We start from the raw sequence: 23,815 nt of genomic DNA on the forward strand, positions 1-23,815 counted from the left end.
AAAGGGTACAGACCACTATTTAAACACCCTACGGTAGTAGTTATAGCTGGGAAAATGAAATAGAGAGCACGTAAGTAGTTATTCAAATTCTCACAGATATAGAATAGTCTAATTTTTTGCCTAACTTCAGTGACTCTGATATTTGTTATCTTTTTAACTTCTCAGCAAACATGGGTATATTCTATTGCCTACTAGTTCATAAACCTTAGCTGACTTTATCCCTAAAACAAAGGGGTTCAGTTTAGTCTGATCAGGGTAAAACCCCATCTTTGAGGAGACTATGAACATAGATTTTGCCATTGCATGCATCAGGTCCTAGTTTAGAATAACTGACACCATTCTTTAAAAGACAGGATTTGCAAGGAGGCAAAGTACCTGGACATTGGCAAAGTCAACGCGGTTGAGGTCGCTGAGCATCTGGTTAATCTGGGAAGTGTTCTGAAGTACGGCGCGGGCTGCCTGGGCCAGGTGATTGAGCGATGTGTATCTTCGCAGAGTCTGGGCAAAGGCACTTACAGCGGCAACCTACAGAAACCCAAGCAGGCTGGAGTGGGGTGTCTTTTCATTTTTCTCCCCCCCCCCATTGCTTTCTCATAGAAGAAACTATTGCAACCTTCAAATACTTCAAAGTTAACAGCTTTCCTTAGATACATGCAAATTCATTTGGTAATAGTTTACTTATAAATTATATAGAATTTAAAATTCTTAAAGAATTATTTGGTTTTGAGGGCAAGCAACACGAAAACAAGCTCCCACACCTGTCAACATCTGAGTGCAGCAATCATGAAGGCAGTATTGGAAGTGAATTACTCAACCACAACAAGAAATTACACTGTCTAAAAAAGTAGGGAAATTGCCGGGCGGTGGTGGCGCACGCCTTTAATCCCAGCACTCGGGAGGCAGAGGCAGGCGGATCTTTGTGAGTTCGAGGCCAGCCTGGGCTACCAAGTGAGTTCCAGGAAAGGCGCAAAGCTACACGGAGAAACCCTGTCTCGAAAAACCAAAAAAAAAAAAAAAAAAAAAAAAAAGTAGGGAAATGTTTGCTTTCATGACCCCCAACTCTTTTTAGGACAACTAGAAACTAGGCAAGTAAGAACATTCCTTTTTATCTGGAAAAGCAAACTGTACAGATCTATTGTTAAGTGAACAAAAAAATACTTTCAGAGCCATGCTGCTCAGACTCACCATTACGACTTTAAGTTTACAAGTGGGCAGACGTGATGGTGAAACGTGGGACTTCAAAGTTTGTCTGCCCAAGTACATTTATCAGAGCGCAAGCAGCGTAACTCTTTGTTTAGGGTTTACATTTGTTTAAGTGGGCTATGTGGGAGATTTCCATTTATTCTTGGAAAATCCCCTGTCCACGTATCTCCATCATCCACAGTGGCCAGAAAGGCTGCAGGGGTGACATGAGTGCCCCCTTTGCCCTCAAGCTTCCAGCTGGATTAACCAATCAGGGACAGGCATTGTTAGGAGAGTGAAGCACTGGACAGCCTCGGTCAGAGTGTGCATTCCTCACAAGCTATGCTCTTCCCTTTTCTAAGGCTACCATTGGGAAATTCAGCAGGAGGTTCAGGAAAGCGACGACACTCATCCCTTACCTATTTCAGACCTAGATTTGCTGAGAAGTTCTCATTGCTACCTGCAGGATGCTTAAGCATTGGTTTTTCTCAACTCTGTTTGCATGTTTAGAAATAAATTGTTATTCCACGTACCCTTCACTTAAACCTTTTGTTTCTTTTCTTTCTTCTCCTCCACTACTCTAATGGATTGAACCTAGGACTTCAGGCATGCTAGTCAAGTGCTCTACCACTGAGCTCTATCACCCTAGCAGGTGAACACTTTTTTAAATGAGATACTGAATGAGTTAGCCTATGTCGGAAGATATCATAGATAATGAAAAAAAACCCTCTAAATAAATATCTAATTTTCATAGAAATGTTTAGATACACAGTGGACATGACCCCAGTCTTTAAAAATATGCCAAAAGCCTTAGCATATTTATAGGAATACACCATATTTATATTGAGTTTTTATGGGTACATAGGAAGCATATATTTGAAGAATCAGTTGGTTGTGTAGAATAATGTGTTGACTCATTTAAAAGTGAGATGTATTAGGACTATATGAAATATTTGAGCAAGCTCACATACCCTAGAAGAGAAAATGTTTTTCCATTTTTGTGGTTTATATACATTGAGTACATATTATATACCAGGCACTAGGTTAAGTGTCTCATATATTTCACATTGTTCAACTGTCAACATGTTATGAATCAGAAAGGTTAAATACCTTAAGCAAGGTTGCACAGAAACTCATTTAAGTGGTAAGATTTGAACACATCCATTTTAGTACTATTACCACTGACTAGGAAGCTCTTCCCTAAGTTGGGTAAATGGTCTCAATGATTGGGAGCTCAGCAGAAATACAACTACATATCAGCAACAGCAGAAGAGCAGAAGTTATATTCTGCAATGGTAAATATGGAGACTATTTTTGAAAATCAGCAAAATGGCCAATGTTGCAGGCAATCTGCTATGGCATTCACTTTGATGACACCGAGAAGAGAAGTGATTTCAGCTATTTGAGGTATTATTAGGAATACAACTGATTTTATAAATTAGAAAGGTTCTTCAGTCACAATCAAATAACATCTTTTATTTTTATGATTTTCAGACTACAACCCAGGGCTTTATTCATGTTACCACTGTGCTACTTTCCTAGCCTCTGGGTCTTACTAAGTAACTTGGGCTTTCCTTGAGCTCCTTACATAGTCCAGGCTTGGGTGAATTCATGGTCCTCCTGTCTCAGCCTCCAGTGTGCAAAGCTTAAACCAAGGTAGAAAGAACTGGAGCTCCTTGTGGCTCCAAAGAGACTTTCTGGCTACAGGAACCTCAACAGAGTAACATTGCACCCCAAACAAAGGAAAAGATATACTGTTGGAGTCTAATGGTGGATATATTCAAAAGCCACAAGTATGAATTTAAGCAACAAAATGAAAGTAAAGTCTCTATCCAATCTTGCCATGGGCATATTCTCACAGATTAACCTAAAGTATCATGCTAGAAAGGGGTAATGTGTAATCTAGGATCCGCTAGGATGAAGAACAGTGGAACTACAACATCCATATGCTAGCTCTGAACAATATTGGTTTACTTATATATGAAGATCTGTTATGAGAAAAAAAATTACTTGAAGAGAGAGTTTCTTAAGCAAGCACACGTGTGCCCCACCACCAAAAGACATAATCATACCTTGGTTTGTATCATTCTCTGTGGAATATTGTTCATGGCATTTGAAAGCCAACCTTCAAGGCTTTTTGCAAAATTTCGAATGGCTTGGGTCAAGGCACCTAAATAATAAAAAAAATAAAGGCAGAACAATAAAGATACACAAGATCATTAATTTTTATGCTAGAATAAGGGAAATGTATGTTTATACTACTTTTATATCACAGAGCAGAATTTATATTATCTTCATTGATTAAAAATTAGAATTATTTCTAATTTCTTAGAGCAACTAAAAGTAATCTTTTTGGCTTTTTAAACTATTTGGTTCTCAGACACTGATGACACCTGTTGGAAAATGCAAACATTCAAATCTTTCTGTTCATGGCAACATATACCAGTTGTGAATATACGTTATGGGGCTTTGTACCTTGGACAAAACATCATGAAGAGTTTTGTGATCAAGGGCTAGGAATTTCCATTTTGGTTTCAAACTTAATCTCATTTTACATTGTTAGTTAAAATGAAACACAGTGCAAAGCTTTGTTTTTCTCTATTCAATGTTTTACCATAGAACCTATGAACTGGAGTATTTGTCTTTGCTGAAAATAGAGGAAAAATAATTGTTGGAGTAAACATTTCAGATGCCTATTCCAATTTCACATGTAGGAGCTAAAAGATCAGTGTGGTAAAATTGCTGTCACAGAGAGCAATGTTACTAAGACATTTTCAAAAGAGCCAATCCAATCTTAATTTGTTAAAGCCTGAAATGGGGACAGGTCTCATAACAGAACTTTACAGTGGTCACGAAATGACCAGAAACATCTTCAGTCATCAGTTAGCTTTGTTAAAAGGGAGCTGCTCACTGAGTCGGCTCCTGTGTCCTCCAGTCAGTGGTCTTTCAATTCCTTTGTGCCCAGGACTACACACTGTGGGGAGTAGATTTAGGTGTGTAATGAATATTTAAAGCACCCATAACATAAAACTATTCTCTACAGGTTCCATACGTCTGGTAGATACCCAAATCTGTGATATACTATGAGAAAGAAGTTCTATTTTGGCCAGCTGTCACCAAGAACATACAGCAGGACCAAAGGCTATCCTTTCTATGCTCAAGTGGGTCTGGCCATCTTTTCTTGCTACTTTTGCCAAAACAGGTTTTAGAGGGAAATTTAGTGTAGTCAAGTTACTTACAAAAAGATACAAAATTTAACACCCCAATAATAAAACAACTGAGTTTTTTTTAAACTTATTTAACTGGATAGTAGAGGCTAAAATTGCCTAAATATTGATTGGGAAAGAATGCAGACTCTTAATGAGGCTTAACTGGAAATTTCTTGAGAGGAAATCTTTCAAAATCTCCAAAGCAGCCCACCTTAGTCAAAAGAGAAAAAAAGAAAGAAACACATCTTTCTGTTGTGTTATGTACTAGAATCATGGAGTACAGGCATGAATGGAAATGAAAGGAGTGAAAAAAATTAACAGCCTTTTTTGAAACTCAGTAAAATTTTGTTCAAGGTTCAAGTTAGCAATCTATATTTCTCATTTTGTTCTATCATTAGTATAATAATGATTGAATTTGAAAAGACCCCAATAACTTCTTACATTATTTTTAAAGCATTTCATATATGCCCTATTTTATCTGGACAAACTTGATGGAAAGAAAATTATAATATAAAAAGATACACTGTGTATATTAAAAAGTTTAGGTATTTACTTTTTTTATACTAAATAATATTCTGGACCACCTTTTATTATATTCCCAGTTGCCCCTTTAAAGTTCTACCAGTTGAAATCTTATTCAATAATTCACACTTAATTTCCTTTTTCCATGTTTCGGGGGAATGTATTTTAGAATATAGGCGTTTCAGGCTGACTTTAAATTAGTACGATGTGCAGACTTTTTAGCTAAAAAAAGAAATCCCATCTGGACAGAAAATGGTAGAGTGAAGTACTAGTAGCCAAGAAATACAATTTTTAAAAATAAAATTAAGTTTGTTCTCTCTGTAGGGATTCATATAAAATCGAAATTGTGCAGACTGACTCTGACAGCTTCTAAAGACTCATAAATGGATGGTTTGATATTTAAAAATCTATTCTAAAGCTGAGCTCCCTCAGCCTGCTCCAGATCAGTATTAAAAAGCACATAACCCAGCAATAGCTATCTACACCATATTTTAAGCATTACATTGTTGAGCTTCATTGTAAAATAGAAATTGAATTCCCCAAATTTCTTTTGTAGAGTAGTACATTAGTGTATCTTGTAATTTCAGAGAAATAAAATGATTCCATTTTCTGGTGAATGTAGTGACAAACTACTTGACAGAATTAACTGTTTTTCTAATCAAGACAAACGGCAAGTGTATTGTATACTTAAAATTCTAAGGCTTAAAGTAAACCAAAACTGACACATGATTTAAATTAGGGAACTGCTAAATTCATATGATGCTAAGACAAAAGCACATGGTTTCTGAATTGTTTAATGATTATTGATGCTGTTGACTTGCCTCGAAAAAACGAGCACTCCCTGACACCCTCTCCTTGTATCTCATGAGAAAAACTGAATGTTGGTAGCCAGATGTCATAGGCTAATGAGTTAGCCCATGCAACTTCTTTTTAAATATCTCTAGAGATTAACACTCGGAGCACAAGGAGCAGGAGAGTAGGAAAAAAAAAAACAACAAATTCTGGAACAAATACCAGTGGAAATTAACATGGTGAAATTTTCTGTGACAATATCAATTTTTATCAGTCTTTTTAGTCAGGTAACCTGGTGTAGATAGAGTGGAACACATTAGCAATTTATCAAGTGTTAAGACAATGCCAGTGGGATTTCTTTTGTTTTTACTTTCTCCTCTATATATTAATGTACACTGATTGGCATAATATGTAAATGTGCATAAGCATCTATTTTAGGGTAATGAATACATAAAAGAATTTATATCTTCCCTTGTGTTTTTGTATTTACAAGTATAAACATACAAATGTTAATATCTTTATTTTTCCTTCTACTAAACTCTATGTTTTCCACAATAACGTAACAAATAATTGTGAATAGTATATTTAAAGTACATACTGCCAATGTCACTAGCTAAAAGATTGCTTTAAATGTCAGATGGAAACAGTCCCATTTCTTTAAAAGTTAAGGTCACTAGTATGGTTCATCCAGGTATAGGTACAAAGTAGTTCCAACAGCTTCTAACAGTATGTGTAGTGGCATTTACACCACCAACTACAGAAAAAGCTTTGTTTGCTACATGGTTACTGAAAAAAGTAAACAGTGATTTGCACAGTTCCCATTCACTTCACAGTGGGGCACAATGCTTGTGCAGTTATTAGAGTCTTCTCTCAAAACACTAGTTAACCATCAGTGTTAATGGCAACTGAATTAGGAGTTCTGAAGACAAATACTAGTTAACCATCAGTGTTAATGGCAACTGAATTAGGAGCTCTGAAGATAGTACAGGTGACAGAGTAAATGCTTTTAAAGGAATTCAAATCTACTGGAAACCACAATCAATCCATTTCAAATCCTAAGCAACCATGAAAGAGAATGGGCGGCAATTAGAGATTGTGATATTTTTTGGCTATATGTAGAGGGCTTTGACTTTGAGTAGAATAATTTTGCATGGTTGACTGAACTAATAATGTTCTTGCAATTAGTTTATTGAGGGTATCATAGCTGTAGGTTGACTTTTAAAAATAATAATAATGAAAAGACTAGAAAACAGTTCATTTCCCCTTCATATAGTGTCACTCAGGCTCTTTTCATGCAAGATTCTATATGCTGCATGTTTTTTATTTGACAAATTTAACTGAAACTAGGATCATTGCTGATTGTAACATCAATCCCCAGAATTTCTTGGGTGGTATGTATGAGAACAAAAGCATCCGTAGTTGTCTCCATTTAACTTACTAGGAATGGGTCTAAGGACGTCGGGGATGAGAATCTCCACCAAAGCCTGGTACATCCCATGGTCACAGTTACACATCCATTTCAGGATAGACTCATGTTTGCACAGAGTTATCAGCTTTGCTTTCGGAAGTCGACTTTCTATTTCACTCAGATTGCTGGTGTGAATAAATGTCGCAAATGAATAGATGGCAAATGAGGATAAAACAGAAAATGGACTTTAAAAATAGTTTATCAAATATCACTGAGGTTAGAACTATACCATAATTGCACTGGTGTCATATGGCTGGATATATATGTATGTATATATACAAACACACCCCCAGAGCTACTACCTATGTACATTAATATTTTCTTATGGTCTGAAAGACAGATAGGATTGTAATCCACTAGCATGGCATAGATCTACCCTAGTCCCCCAAATCAATAAAATGGGAGCTACACACACTAAAATCTCAGAAGAGCAGTCTGTGGTTTATTCCTAGAATGGTCAATCTACTCAATGTTATCAGGTAAGGTTCACAACTGGTATACATATCTCTAATTTATTATCTGTGACATCTACTTAGTCATGAAAATAAATCAGAAAAGTATATTGAATCTGACCTTGATTCAGTAATGGTAGTGCCGTCGGTTGGAGTAGAGGGAGAATAGCGCCAGAATGTTTGCCATAATTTTTCTATCAGGCTAAACTGAAGATTCACAACAACGTCCAATATCGCCTAAAAACAAAATGACCAAACCATAATACTTCCTTTACTTTCCCTTGTTCTTTTACTTTCCCACCAACTAGATGTCTCTGCTAAGGCAGCTATCATTCCTGCAAGGTCTAAACCATCCCATATGTAGTTGACCCTTTGCCCAAATGCTGTCTTGTTTGCAGTGATTCACACCAGCCACATGTGTCTACCCAGCCTTGGAAATCTGGTGACGCCAAAACAGCATCTAAAGCTTATAAGCACTAAAGGTACACTGCATATTCAAGACATGTTAAAACACAAAGGAAGACAATAATTAAATAGCTAGCTATTATATTAATTACATATTAAAGTGATAATATTGCCTTTCAAAGATACAGTAAAACAATGTAAAATCAAATAATAATTTCTTTAATCATTTACATTCTGAAATACTAACACCACTATATTTCAGTGGCTCAGTAACAAAAGAAATGAAAATAAGTAGTAACGATTTGTCTATGTAGTGTGTTCTTGTTGAAATGGAAACAGATGGAATTTGAACAACTCCAAAAGAAAAGTGCAAATATTAGCCACTAATGTTTATAATGTTTCCATGTTGAAATAACATACTGTTGAAATATCAGACTTCTTGGTGGTTTATACTGTGTTCCCATAGTCTTGGGCATTTGGATACTTGGTCCTCAATTGATGGCACTGCTTGGGGATGTTTAGGAGATGTAGCCTTGTTGGAGGATATATGTCACTGGAGGTGGGCTTTGAGACTTTAAAGACGTGTGCTGTTTCAAGTTCTTTGTCTGTGTTCTGTGCTTATGATTCAAGATCTGAGTCCTCAGCTTCTTGTTTCTGCTGCCCTGCCTCCTGCTTGCTGAATTGTTTCCCTTCCATGACAAACTCTTAGCCCTTGGGGACCATGAGCCCAAATAAACTCTTTCTTCTCTAAGTGTTCCTGGTCATGGTGTTTTATCACAGCAATAGAAAAGAAACTAATATAGACAAATTAGGTAACCAACTGAATTTTATTTTTATGTTTTTTGCTTACATAATATGTCTACTATACTTTGAGCTTAGAAAATAGAAAAAATAATTAGTAAAAGTTAATATTTTCTCCTTATTCTTTCCAGTTTTGGTAATACAAACTCATTTCAAACTTAGAAGAGATGATATAATAACTGGTACAGTTAATGTATTATATTTCCTTTATTGACATGTAACATTTCAAAGATGGGAAAATAAATGGAAATTAATAATCTGCTTATATTCTAGTTTTTAAATGACAAGACATGACATGCACAATTTATTTATTTATTTGTTTGTTTATATTGCTTCCATGTTAGGTTATGCTTTTTTACATTCTGTGTTTAAATAAGATGCTACTAAAATCTAATTAATCAGGTCATTCCCACACAGACACTCCCATAGGCCAATGTGATCTAAACAATCCCTCATTGAGACTCTCTTCCTGGGTAAATCTAGACAACTTGACAAGTTGACAATTCAAATCAACCATTACAGCACTCTACCTACTCCTGACCAGGAAGGACAAAGCATTCCAACATCTGTGTTCTTGGATGAATTACCACTGGTCATCCAAGAAGGCAGAGGTTAAGAATGGTAAGTTGCTCAAGTGTGACAGATGGGGTTAAGGTTGATCTAATCTTCCAAGAGTACTCAGTCAGGCAGAGTTAACATATGAACTGGAGTCAAGAGGCCTCCAGACACTGATACGTTTCTGGGAAGAAAAGAAATACACATACAGCCATGTTTGGCTATATAATAATTTACATTCCCCACTACAGCATACAATCTTACTTTTGTATATTCCTTTTATAGATTAGTTTAAGATTACTGTTTTCTAACTGTGGGGTCTGCCTTGCCTTGCCTTTTAGTTTAAATTTAGTTTCTAGAACCATTTTCCAGGTGTAACAAGTTTCCTTTTTCTTTTGTGATGATGTCAGTAACTGTCACTTCCATATCTAACTTTTGATGACCATATTTAATTTCAGTCTGCCACTTCAATCACTTTATAATAGAGCCTTCTGATAACAGCAAACATGGAGCCAAAGAAAATGTAATTCTGTGATTGTGCTGAATGCCAAAAGGCTGATGTGTAGGTAACATAAGTCAGTATAATGGGTTTGATTCCATCAATAACTGAGAACTAAGACAGAAGATTCCCATATGGATCTATAAAAGAAGGCAAGAAAATGGAGACAACCTAGAGTCCATCTGAGTATTTTAGAAAAAGTAAACTGTAACTTTGTAATTCTAGCATATGTGCCACGTGTATAGACAAGGCCTGAAGCGTGAGACAGAGATGGCTAATTCAGACATTAAGCATGTGCATGGAGGATGTGTTCTGAGAACTAGCAGGGAATGCTGTAAGTTGGCAGCTAGTGAAAATGAACTAATTTAATATAAAACTTTTCAGTAAGATTAAAAAATACTGAAGGCAAGCTCTGAAAATAAAGTAAATATAGTTGTCCCTCATCTCATATAAAATCAAAACCCTCTCCAGAAGTTCTGATACCTGCTTCTTTAACTGCAGCTTAGGCATATTCTAAGCGATGTCTCTACAGTGTGAGGCATTAATACATAACAGACCTCTGAGACTAAAACTAGTGATACTTAAAAATATCTCAACAAATACATGAAAAGAATTCCAAATAGGAGAATAATCCTACCTTAAAAGTATAAACTATAGAAAATATGAAGTAAAACATGGCAAGAGTTTCAGCACATCATAAATCCAGTATCTTCAAATTAATCTCAAATAATTCTTTGAAAATGACACCCACACCAGCCTAATTTAAGGCAGCTTGGTAAGTGACTAAAATACCATTATTTTTTCAAACTATTTTCAAATATATAAGCAAATAGAAATTAAAATAATTTGTATTCTACTGGGTTATGACAAATGACTACATGATTGAATCTGAGAGCAAGGCAGCTTTATTTAAAATGTTTTGACATGTAACAAAAAAAATTAGAAATTTAAATTTCTAAATGTACCACTCTGCTCCATGAGAGATGGCATGAGCATCGATAACTTAGAAGCAAGTGGGGTTCATTTTGTGGACTGTCATTTCCTACACAGATTAATTCTATTATGAGTTCTCCATCTCTTCACATAAAGTATATTTATTCATTACAAATGGAATTTTCATAAAAATTTTATAATGTGAAGACCATTTTAATCTTATTGGAGGCATCTGTTGCTTAGAATGATCTCACTCTTTAGCAATGTAAATAATTATATTCCAATTTACACTCTGAATAAATATGAGTCACTCAAAAAATGTGAATTATATTTGTACAAGCTAAGCTGCTTACAGAAGGCTTTATCTGGATACAGATAAATGAGGAATTGTTTAAAGAATTTTCACTAAATGTGAGAGGTGTAAAAGAAAATTTTCCACACGTACAATGACGATTTAGAAATATTGTAATATTCAGGAAAACAAACAAGTCAAAGGAAAGGGAGTACTAAGTGGGTCATATAATGCAGAAGTGTTGGAAACGAGTAAGACAGGTTGAAGAATACTCTGTCATGCAAGATGTTGATAAGGAGAGGACTTGTCCTTTGGCTGTCAATAACCTGGCATCTCTGACAAGCACTTGGGTTAACTCAAGTCATCTTATTTCTGGAGCATTGGGAAAATCTATATATGCTTTTAATGAAACTTCTTATTTCATCCTTTGCTGTCAACAGGCAAGAGGACTTCTCTAGAAACCACAGGCTACTCCTTAATTTGCAGGCAGACCACAAATATTCCTGAGATAAAGCTACTCAAATTCTAAAACCACTTAAGAAAACTCTGCAGTGTATTCTCTCCTTTCTACCAGGTGAATGTAAGATGCACTAACGTACTGGAATGGAGAAGGCTCCCGCCTAGGGAATGACACCAATTCTGACATGAGAAGGAGAGTGGGAGGAGGGATCTAAACATCAAGAGAAGCCTTCAGTAACCAAACCTTCAAACAATCTTGACATGTTTTAAGTTGAAACTTATGTCATTTTTCACTCTCAACAGTCAAAAGGAATTCTCTAGAAATCACTGGGTAATCATTAAATTGTAGGCAAATCATGAATACTCCCAAGATAAAGCTACTTAAATTCTAAAGTCAGTCTAAAGGATCCCTAAAAAGAAGACCAAAAGTTCTTACTCAGTATATTTAAGTAGAAGCATACATTTGAAGTATTCAAAAGGGTCCACTGAAAAACTGACTCTCTCTCCTGAACATGGCCTCCAGTTTTTGTTTTTGTTTTGTTTGCATGTTTGTTTGTTTTTACAAGGGTACTGCACTAGTTACTCTTCCACTCCCGTGATATAACACCATGACCAAGGAAACTTAGAGAAGAAAAGTTTATTTGGGGTTTATGGTCCAGAGGTTTAGAGACAATAACGGCAGAGCAAAGTCATGGTGACAGGAGGAAGAATGGAAGGGCTCATCTTGAGTTGTAAGAACAAAACAGAGAGAACAAACTCAAAATGGGGGGGGGGGCTTTTAAACTCTCAAGGCCCACCACCAGTGATGTACATTCTTCAAGAAGACCACACCTCCTAAGCTTCCACAAAGAGCACCACCAACTATGGACCAAGTATTTAAATGCCCAAGACAACAGGGGACATCTCACTCAAGCCACACATCCCACTCTCTGGCCCTCACAATAGCAGAGCTACATCATAAAGCAAAGTATATTTAGTTCAACTTTGGAATTTCTCATAGATTTTCAGGCACAATACTATTTAAAAGTTCAGAATCTCTTCTGGGAATCAAGGCAATCTCTTAACTATAACTCCTTATAAAATAAAAATTACATACACCTAAACAAATAATGGCACAGAATATATATTACTGTTCCAAAAGGAAAAAAATAGGGTAATAACAAGGAAATACTGAACCAAAACAAGACTGAAAAACAGCAGGGCAAACATCAAATTTTCTAATGCCATATCTGATGTCAAAGGGCTTAGACGACTCTGGTTCTCAAATTCTGCTGCCTGTAACATACACCTCCCTCTCCTGGGCTGGTTCCATGCCTCATGTGCAGCTTTCCTTTGCAGGTGTCTCATGCCTCTGGCACCTCTAACATCTTAGGGACTCCAATACAACTCAGGGTTCATTTACACAGCTTCATACAGTGAACTTTCAAGGCTCCTTCCTCTCTCAGAACCTCTAGGCATGGACTCCCCTGCCACATGTTGCCTGGCCTCAGTAGCCCTGTGAAACCACAGAGGAAGATTCTACAACCTCCGTATCTTTCATGGCTCTGAAGCCATCACCAGGTGAACAACACTGAGAAGGTTGGTTGTCAGCTTGGGATGTACCCTGGCCCCTTTGATCCACATTAGCAGCAGCTTTTTATTGAAGTTGCTTTCTTGAGGCCTAAGCAAACACTTATACTTTCTTTACAAGCTAGAAGCTTAACTGTTTAAGGTCTTGTCCCAAGGGCACCTTCCCTTTCTTGGACTGCAGATCTGACCTATCCTTAATGGCCCTAATCTCCTTAACAATTGCAGTCTCTCTTATAGTATAAGCCTTGGCAATAACATTACACTTACCAGTGTCCTTTTAATTTTTGTACATTTTGTATTTTTTCCTGAACCATTTTTTTTATTATAGACCTACTTAAGAGTGATTTCTAGTAAATAAGAGATTGAATTGATATTAAGCTGTCTTGAATCTCTTCTACTAAAAAAAATGAGTTCATTACTTTTAAATTTATTCTTAGGCAAGTTCACAGGGCATGGGCAGAAAGTAGCCAATTCTTTGCCCAAATTTCACAGATATAGTCTATAATCCAATTACAAATATTGTTCTACTCTGAAACCCCTTTAGCTGGACCTCAAGAGTCCACATATCTCTCAACACTACTGTCTTCCAAGATCCTATTACGCCCCATTAAGCCCTATTTACAGCTTTCAACCATTTTTCTAGTGCAAAGTTCCAAAGCCTTCCACATTCCTCCAGAAAACAATTGTCAGGTTCTTCACAGTAATAGCCCACTCTCTGGAACCAATTTCTGTATTAGTTATTTTTCTATTGATGTGATATGCACCATAACCAACACAACATATAGAAGAGTTTATTTCAGATTGTGGTTTCAGATGATTAGAGTCCATGATGGTTATCCAAAGGTATGGAAGCAGGAGTAGAAAGTGGGGGTTCACATCTTGAACCACAGGCACCAAGCAGAATGAACAAATTTGAAATGGTACAAATCTTTAAACACTCAAAGCCAACTCAGTGACAAACTACCTCTAATAAAAACAGACTTCCTAGGCCTCCCTAAATAGCACCAACAACTGGGGCCATGTATTCAAATGCCCAAAAGTATGAGTGATTCAAACCAACACAAATATTACTAACATTTTCCTTGTGGAATGACATTTATGCAAGTTCAAAGGCCAACATGCTATATGAATTTTCTGTATCTTTTTTTGTTTTGTTTTAACATTAAACCCTGGAGTGCATTTCCTTTTAGTACATTTAGAGTTTTCTGTCCTATAAGTGTATAGTAGTCCAACCTATAAATTATAGCAGACTTAATCCCTCTCCCAATTAGATATTGAAATTATAGGCAGTCTCTTTAATCAAAAGAATAATGCAATAAACTCCCTTGTACATTTGATCTGTTACTCATATGTAAGTTTTTTCTATAGACAGACCCAGAGTAGAATTGCTATACTAAAATATACAAAGATCAGTTTAAGAAATGGAGAATAAAATATATTCTCACTTTCACACATTCCCTCACTTTCCACTGAGACAAGATGAAGGATTTTATTAGTGTTCAAAGAAATGCTCAAAATAACTAGAACTTCTCTGTTCTCTAGGGAAAAATCTTTATTATTTTGTTTTTAACAAGTTATGTGGCAAAATGTAGCATGTGCTCAGACTATGTTTGAAGGTCTTACCTCACAGTGCTCTCGATAAAGACTCTGCAGTGACTTGATATCCTCAAAGGTAGTACCATCTGGCAGAGAAGAGATTTCAACTTCTCCAAACTCTGGAAGTGCTCGAGATGCATCTGTTACCATGACAACACAACAGAAAAAAGCTATTGTGGATCGTGTCAATTACAGATTAATGAGGGAAATTTTCAGAGGACTAAAAAGGAAAGAAAATTTGGAGACCAGAGTGCCAAAGATCACTAACTTTCAAATTAATATTTTCTAGCCAGAATTAGTAACATTATCAGCATGTATCATATGAATGAATGGAGTATATTTGTGAATTTCATATAAACTAAGCTTTACTCTAATTAAACTGGGCACTGGATACGTTCTTAGTAAAAGAAAAACAACCTGAGCTTGCCAGTAGTGATTTTACTTATTCTTATTATTGTGCTATCCAACCACATAAAAATAAACATAGCCTTAAACTCATTATGTTCATACCTTTTACATAATCATAAAATGAAGTCTATAAAACTAAAAGCCAAAAAGTAAAAAAATAACATTAAATTAACAACATTAATTTGATGTGATGGATGATGCTATCCTATACTCCAATCATCTCTCACACATGAACATGGTGTGAACTGCTGTAGTCTTCTGAGTATAACACCTACACCAATCTGCTCTTCCTGGTGGCTACCTGCCCCAATATACTTCTGCATTCAAATGACTATGACACTTGCTATTGCCCTCTCTTGATGACACTATAATTCACACATCACACACACACACTCTCTCACTTTTTCTCTTTCTCTCTTTTTTTCATTAGTCCTGGACAATTAGTAATGTACTTTGGTGAGTTCCTTACCATAAAGTCAAAATTAAACAAAGAATAACATTAATTTCTAAGTTCTAGGAAACCAATTTTTTTTGAGACAGGGTTTCTCTGTGTATCCCTGTTTTAAAATTTTTTTGCATATGACAACTCAACTACAGCTACAAAATAAAAAGTTGTAGTGTTTTCAAGCTCAATGGTATATAAGACTACATGGAAATGTGGCCATAGCAGTGTGAAGGTCAGGAATGTTCTAACTTGAAAGTCTATTCCAGCTGTTTCTATTGGCAAGTGCACAAACACACACATACACACACACACACACACACACACACACACACACACACGCGCGCGCACCCATGCAGACACCCATGCACACACACATAAGCACACAGGTAGACACATACATGTACATACGCATAAGCACACACACAGAGAGACACACACATGCACACAGATACATAAACACACACCTGTGTGTGTACACATACACCCCAATAGCATCTCTTTATATTGGCCCACTGTTTGGAGACGATGCATACTCATCTGCGGAACAGCTAGCAACTGAGCTACCACTTTTGCTTTTCTGGCTAGAGCATAAATATTCAAACAGGAAGCATTGTAATCAATTTAAAAGAATAAATTATTTTGTTTATAATTTTTATAAATTTATAAATGTTTATAATTTTTCTAATCTAAGACTGTGGATATGTAACTTTGTACACAGGAAATGAGAATTCTTTGGGACTGGACATCATTTCTGAAGTAAACACAACATGATTTTGATCACAAAAGCCAACTGTAATATAAACTCTTGAGAACACTTTCATAGCCCTGACCTTTTAAGGCAGATGCATTCAAGATTCCATATAGCTTAATATTGCAATAAAGATGAACTAGAACTATCATTTAATGTTATAGTTTCAGCACCAAATCACCTCCCCCATTATATGGAGTTAACATCTGAAGACATTCCACTTGGAGAAGAGACTACTATTGTTCTCTGCAAAATCCTAATAGCAACTACTATGCAACTATGCATTACACCTTAACATACCTAAAAACTGTTGATGATGTTGACTTTGGGCAATTACAGTTTGCTCAACAGATGTGCCTGTCTGTTGGCCACTTCCTGTGAAACCATCTGCAACCCCATCCACTTTCTGCATAGGCTTGTACCTAAAAATATTAGACGGGAAAAAACAAACAAACCAAATTATTCCTTGCTTTATTGTACTACCCAAACTTTTATGGCGTTCAGTTTTAGTCTAGTTCTGTCAATGTCTCAAGAAAGTTGCCAAATGTTTCTTCTTGATACTCTCATGAAGTCATGTACAGACATTTTTTTTTTCAAATTGTAAAAAGAAAAAAGGGAAGAGCAATCAGAAAGAAATTCATTTGCAAATATCCAGAAATTGATGTAAGAATGAAAGAATTATGAGGCATTTCTTTGGACAACAGAGGCAAAGATGCTCATGCCTATCGTCATAGCACATATTGTAAAAGTAACTTGTAGTGTGGCCATTGGCTTATGGTAAAAAATGTAAATACACTGGAACTTGACTCTGAACCAAGATCAAAGAGTTTGCAAAGAAACGAGGGCCTTTCAGTTAATATATGTAAACTAAGATCAATTTATAAATCTTATCATACTCCTCTTCGTACTTCCTAAAGCCTCTTATGCATCTCAACACATCCATCTCCTTTGATTCTTATCAACAGCTGCAAATATAAATGCCAGAAGCTTCAGTTTGCAACAAAATAAGAATTCATCTACAAACCTAGTTTATCTAATTAGAGATAAGAGGACTCAGTGGGATTTAACTCATGTTGGGGCACTTGACTAGCAAGCACAAGGCCCTGGGCTCCCCACAAGAACAGGAAAGAAATTATACACACAAAAAGAAATCAAAGTCAGAGAACAATATGCTTTTAGGCCCTAGTTCTAAACTTTATGTACATTCTTTGCTACTAAAATAGAGAAAATGTACTATAGTGGCAAAATATCCAGACTTCTTGGAGGCCAAATGTCACAAACATCATCACATCACTACTTTACCAGAACCATACCACCAGCACAACCATCACCACACCACCACACCATCCTTGCCACCAGCAGCAACACTACCTTCATCATGACCACAAACATCGGCACCACCATTAAAAACCACCAACATCCCGCAAGCATCAGCATGACTTCCTCACCACCATTACCACCATCACCATCACCACCATCACCATCACCACCAGCACCCACATCACCACCACCATCATTAACAGCAGTACCACCACACCACCACAGGCATCAGCACCAGTACAGCCCAGGACCACCACCAAGAGCCTCTGCAAATCTCCCCAGACAAGTAAGTACAGGCTAGTTCGCAACAAGTATATTTTTCTTTTCTTCAAAATGTACTTTTCTTCATTTCAGACATTAAAAAAAACCCAAAAAATGCAAAACCTAAATATCATGAAGTTAATTATCTAGGAATATCTTCATTCACATTACAGAATGAAAGAATTGTGTTTGTCTTTCAATCCCCTTATTTCTAACTGCACTTAAAAAGAAAAAAGAACTTAGCATTGTTCACTACCCTGATAGGTGGTCATTATTAATGTCAATGTCCCTAACACCTGAAAAGGACAACTTAAAGATGTCTCAATTTTGTCTAAAGATAGTAAGTGATTGGACCTAGTCAACACCATCCAAGCAATGCTCAGATTCAGTCACTGAAAAAGAAAGACAGAGGATGAGAGAGGGAACGGAAAACATCATACTCATTATAGCTTTAGTGATAGCCTCCTCAAGCATAAAATATTGGTTGCTGTTCTCCGGTGATCAAAAGGAATACGACCTGGTCTTTCAGTTAGTGGGAAAACCTTCTGCTCCAAGAGTGTCACTCCTGATACCTCTCCTCCATATGGATCATGTTAGAGGAGTTTAGGAACATCTCCTGCCAGGTGGGCTGGGACCTGTGTGGGGCAGGAGTGGGCTCGCCATTTTGTGCTATAAGACTTGAATGGTTTCATGCTCAGGAAAGTTTTGTTTGTTTCCTCATTCATTCATTCGTTCATTCATTTATTCATTCATTCATGGCTTAATATGATTTTAGCTGAACTTTTTCAGACACAAAAATTCATGTGAAAAATAAAATCCTCTATTTGTTTAAGCATTGTTGCTCATGGTTAAGTACATTATCTTCGATGAAAATAGTTAAATTTGAATGATTTAAACTGGCAATACTTCCTAGAGATTCAAAGTTATTAAGTTTTAATGGTGGATTATGCAGGGACCGTGATTTTGTCTAACTATTCTTAATCATGCTCTTTTGTTCTACACAGCATTCAGTCTGAAAGACATGAATTTGAAGGGCAAGTGAATCCAACCTGAAAGGAAATGATAGCTACTACCCTTGCACATTTTCCAAGGACACATGCTACATTACAGTCTACCTTTACAAAGTGCTCAGCAAACCTCCCACCTAAAAGCAAAGTTATTTGCTTCCTTAGGAAGACAGAGTTGACCAGTATCATAAGCAGTGGAGGTCTCTAAAGTAAAAGGATATCACATCTTAAAATATGCAGTCAAACCACAATGAATTACAACTAACACTTGCCTGTATACTAATAATGTTATTGAGTTGGAGGTACTAATTGAGGTATACAATATATGTGGGAGATAGAAAATGCATGAAAACAGCTTATGGGAGGAAAGAAGTTATATACATATACATTCTAAAAATACTTTAAGTCAATACTTAGGAAAAAAAAGAAAACCAGAAAATACAGTTAGAACTGGGAAATGAGTGTCTCATTACAATCCTAAGAGTAACAATAGCAGAATAAACAGTGGGTTGAAAGACAGACAAAGATGTCCTTTACATACTTCTCTTTCATAGTAATGGAGACTAGGCAAGCCAGAAACTCTGTGCCCCAGGCTGAAAGGTCTGGGGACAAATTCCAGGAGAGTTTTGTGCCATGAAGAATGACACCAGTAATGGATGGGGTGGCTCATGGCCAAGAGGGTTAGTGTAAGCATGGATGTGTGAAAGAGCCTCTCTATAGTACTAACTTTTGCTTTCCTTGTTGTGTCTAGAGCAATAACTCCACAGTGGCATATTCACAGTGTACTGCTGTCTAGCATTGGGTCAGTGCTTAGAGGAAATCCTCAAAGTCAGAAATTTTGGATTCAGGAAGACCAGATGTTCATTCTCTTGATTCTAAAGGAAATACCCATCAATTACCTCAGCTGCCTGGGTTTTTGCAAAGCAGGAGGACCAAGACAGTCACACTCAATAGAGACTAGACAAATACTTGTGATTGCTGATTCTTCCTAGAAGAGATGGCTAAGGATGACATATACTGGTCATTCTGAAGCTTTGTCATCAATATCTAGGAAGTTCCCACAAAAAACTAGCCTTATGCAACATCTACTCAATAGTCTTTGAGAATGGGGTTGGAGCTGGTTTTACTTTTAAGAGATTTTCTAAGTAGCTTGTATAGACCTAGTCCACAGGAACATCTTATCTCAAAACAGGCAACTTTAGTCCCATGTTGTAGAAATATATCCAACATTAGACAGCACATATTTCCCAAAAATCCATAAATTTTAATTTTTCCTGTAATATACACTAACTTTAAATGAATGGTCAAGATCATACTATAAATTGATCATAACACATATTAGATTAATTTATCAAGCATTAATTGAGTACTACATGTGATATGGCCCTGTGCAGGCAGGCTGTTTTAGCCAGGTGAAAGATAAACATAATATTTTAAAATTTTTAATTATTGATCTAACATAAAAATTCTACATTATCTTAATTCTGTTGAAATTTCAACTAACCTTTTATTATTAAAAGATGAATTTTGAATCTTTTACCTCACTTTTCTCTTCATTAAATAATCACCAAAAATACTACATTGTAAAAGGTAGAGAAAATTGATTGAAAAGATACCACTAACAAATCTGTATATTGAATCCTGTTGAAATAACGAGCTCTTCAGTACTTAGAACTATACCCTCATGTAACCCCATTTACTTTGCAAATTACTTCTAGGTTAAGTTTTCTCATAGTAGGCTCAGGGGCATTGAGTTATGCATGTTCATAGACGAGATGGACATTTTATTAAAGGAGGCAACAGCTCTTGGTTTCAAAATTAGTAAGGAGCAAATGATCATTTTAACAGCTTGCAACTCCATGGGCAATCAGAGCGAACACTGCTAATGATTAAGAAATGAAAGACGCTCTGATGTCTTAATAGCTGAGTATGCTTGCAGCCTGTCACTAACACAGAAAACTTGTAAATTGTTAGGAATCTGCCCCCATGAGGTTGGCTGTAGCTGTTATTTAGGGCTTGGATAGCTGTGCTCTACTGTAGAAGCAATAGTCTGTCAATAATCTCACAAGCACAGACATCCATGCAGTCCAGTGGAAGGCAGAGAGCGTTACATTGTCATCATTACTGGAAAGAGTTTTCAACACACCAAATGAAACATTTGGAAAAGTCCTTTCAAAACTGCTGAAAAATTCCCAAGCAAAAGTCAACATAAGAACTATATAGGCAGTAATTATTTGTATTTATAATTCCTGAAAGTATGAAAGTAATTTGCAAGAACAAATTAAAAAATGCCTAGCTAGCAATAATAGCAATAGGTTAGATTTTCTACTGGTTTCTTATAATTCTCTTTGGAAAAATTGCCCAAGGGTTTTTAGATTGGTATTGGAAATGAGCTAGGTGACATAAACATGAATGAATCAGAAGAAAACAGTGAATGTGAAGAGATCCATTCTTTTAGAAGAGTAAATGAGTCTTAGAAGTCACACCAAATATTTAAATGACTTATACCACCAACCTTGCTGACTAAAGATAGGATTTCATGGGCTGGAGAGATGGCTCAGAGGTTAAGAGCACTGACGGCTCTTCCAGAGGTCCTGAGTTCAATTCCCGACACCCACATGGTGGTTCACAGCCATCTATAATGAGATCTGGTGCCCTCTTCTGGCATGCAAAGTTGGCAGAATGTTGTATACATAATAAATAAATAAGATTTAGTTTAAAAAAATAGGATTTCATTTCTATTCTTCTTGGTAACTCAGAATACTTGGCTATCCACTAGTTTTACATTTGCAACAATGCAAGAAATAATAGAAATTAAGTTCAAATGGGGTATTTGTCTCAAATGAGAACGAGTTAAGTGGATCATTCATATTTTAGAAGAATGTGGTTTTCTAGGTGTTGAGGATGTAACGTTGAAAGAAGCAAGCCTAATTTGTTGGAGTTTTTACTGAGCCTTCTTAGTATCAGTAACTTATAGTTAGAAGCCTAGAACAGTGGGATTTGTACAAACATTAGAATCAATGTGTATATGTGTGTTTTTGTGCATGTGTGTCCATAGTTGCATACATGTGAGTGTGGCACTACTTTCATTGACAGCTAGCCCTTTCTGTTACACAGATACTAAAAATATACCCACCATCTCTTCTTTATTTAGAGAATTACAATCCTGCTCCACCTGATGTTAACAAAAACTAAAAGCACCCGAGTCCCTGTCTAGGAAAAAATGAATTGGGGAGATTCTTGTATAAAGCACAATTAATAGGGCTAATTTCTCATAAGTAAATTACAATATAATTGCCAGATGATTTATCATATAAAATGAGGTTCATTTTAAAGTTCAATAAACATTGAGAGCAGTACTAGGTGGTGACTATGACTACTTATTAGACTTTGTGTACATCCCTTGAGTTCAAGAATTCCTGAGGAATGGTTCTTTATGATCCTCTTGACTTCAGTGGAATGCGTGATCATGACATCATGAACTCGCCCATTGGCATACTGATGATAACTTCACTGTTACCCGCCTCAGAGGAATGACACAGTCCTCCAAGCTTAGCTCTGTAATAAACCCAGAGAATCTGTGGTCCAGGAAAAGTATGTGGAACTAGTAACATGAATCAAAGCTGGAAACTATCCTTGTTTATCCTTGAAGCATAAAGAAGACACACTCACTACATTTTGAGTGTGCCTACTCCACCAAAACTGCAAAGGACTATTAAAGAGTTTTCTGTAGTGCTTATCACAGAGCGATATCAAGAAGAAAAGTAACACTGGAGTGTTTCCAGCTGTAAAATCTTTTATTTCTCCACTAGAACTATAAAATGATCTCCGAAGTTCGTTTCCATTTTAAAATGAAGAAACTGAAGCTAGGGGTTATGAAGTCATACATCAATAGAAGTACCAAGACAGCCTGAGTACCAAGACAGCTTGTGGTCACTTTATCCTCCACTTAAGTAGAAAGTTTTTGCTTCACCTGTCCCAAGATCCTGACATTAAGAAAGCTCCAATGACAAACGTCTTTGGATGTCCTCCCTCACATCAGAAGTAAAAGGAGTCTTGCTGTCTGTCCCCTTTCTACCAGACCTTTCTCATCGTCCCCCACCGTCATAAAGGCTCTTTCTTTCAGATACCTCTTCCTAGCAAGAGACCACTCAAATGGATAGGTGACACATTTCCCCCTTAGTTAAAACATACTCCAGTGATTTTGCCCTGTGTGCACTTTTGGAAGAGCTCTCACTATGTAGCTGAGGTTGTGCTTGAGTTTGGAGCAATTCTTTTGCTTTAGTTTCCATGTGAAAGGGAGAGGGAAAGGGAGGGACATTGGGGAGTGGAAGGAAGAGAGTGGGGGGGGGCATGAACCACCATATTTGGCTCTCAACTTTTCTTGGATATGTATGGATTTTTTTGTTTGTTTGAGTTACTTGTGTCTTCAAGGATAGATTTCATACAAGAATGAAGATGAGAGGGTCCATTCTTGTTCAGGTTGCTATATGATGAGTTGTCTATCTTATACAGATATCATTTTCGTAGCAACTACATGATCTTTACTTCCCACCTTCCTGTCATCCTATGCTCTCTTTTACATGTGATGTGCTTATTTTGTAAGCAACTGACAATTGCATGAGATTATTGAGAAATCATAAATGTATTTTTATATTCTGAGAGTGGCTACTGTGATCAGACATGGTCAGGCACACTGTCAAAAGCACGTGGCTTCTCTCCACCAGTTCTGCAACAAGGATATGGAAGAGCAGATAAAATACAAATGTCAAGGTTTCCTATCTATTTCTTTAAGTGCTAAAGACACACAGCAACAAACATTTTTACATAGTTTGTAGACCTTAAAATTATCACTCTCTTTCTTTTGCTGCTTGATAATCTATGTGCTGTCT

General features: G+C 36.5%; 1 protein-coding gene across 9 annotated transcripts in view; it reads right to left on the reverse strand.

Moving 5' to 3' along the window:
- Rfx3 (regulatory factor X3) overlaps positions 1-23,815 on the reverse strand; it is a 259,080-nt gene that overhangs the window by 34,050 nt on the left and 201,215 nt on the right. For 7 of the 9 annotated variants that reach the window (XM_076561780.1, XM_006987452.4, XM_042262296.2 and 4 more), the window contains 6 exons: positions 16,636-16,757; positions 14,762-14,874; positions 7,747-7,862; positions 7,144-7,298; positions 3,255-3,352; positions 376-525 (listed from right to left, as the gene is read on the reverse strand). In XM_076561780.1, the coding sequence (XP_076417895.1) occupies positions 376-525; positions 3,255-3,352; positions 7,144-7,298; positions 7,747-7,862; positions 14,762-14,874; positions 16,636-16,757 (754 nt within the window). The remainder of the gene's footprint in view (positions 1-375; positions 526-3,254; positions 3,353-7,143; positions 7,299-7,746; positions 7,863-14,761; positions 14,875-16,635; positions 16,758-23,815) is intronic. The other 2 variants (XR_013047992.1, XR_013047991.1) reach the window with 1 other exon arrangement.

This window comes from Peromyscus maniculatus, chromosome 1 (genome assembly GCF_049852395.1).
Source record: "Peromyscus maniculatus bairdii isolate BWxNUB_F1_BW_parent chromosome 1, HU_Pman_BW_mat_3.1, whole genome shotgun sequence".
NCBI classification, from domain to species: Eukaryota; Metazoa; Chordata; class Mammalia; order Rodentia; family Cricetidae; genus Peromyscus; species Peromyscus maniculatus.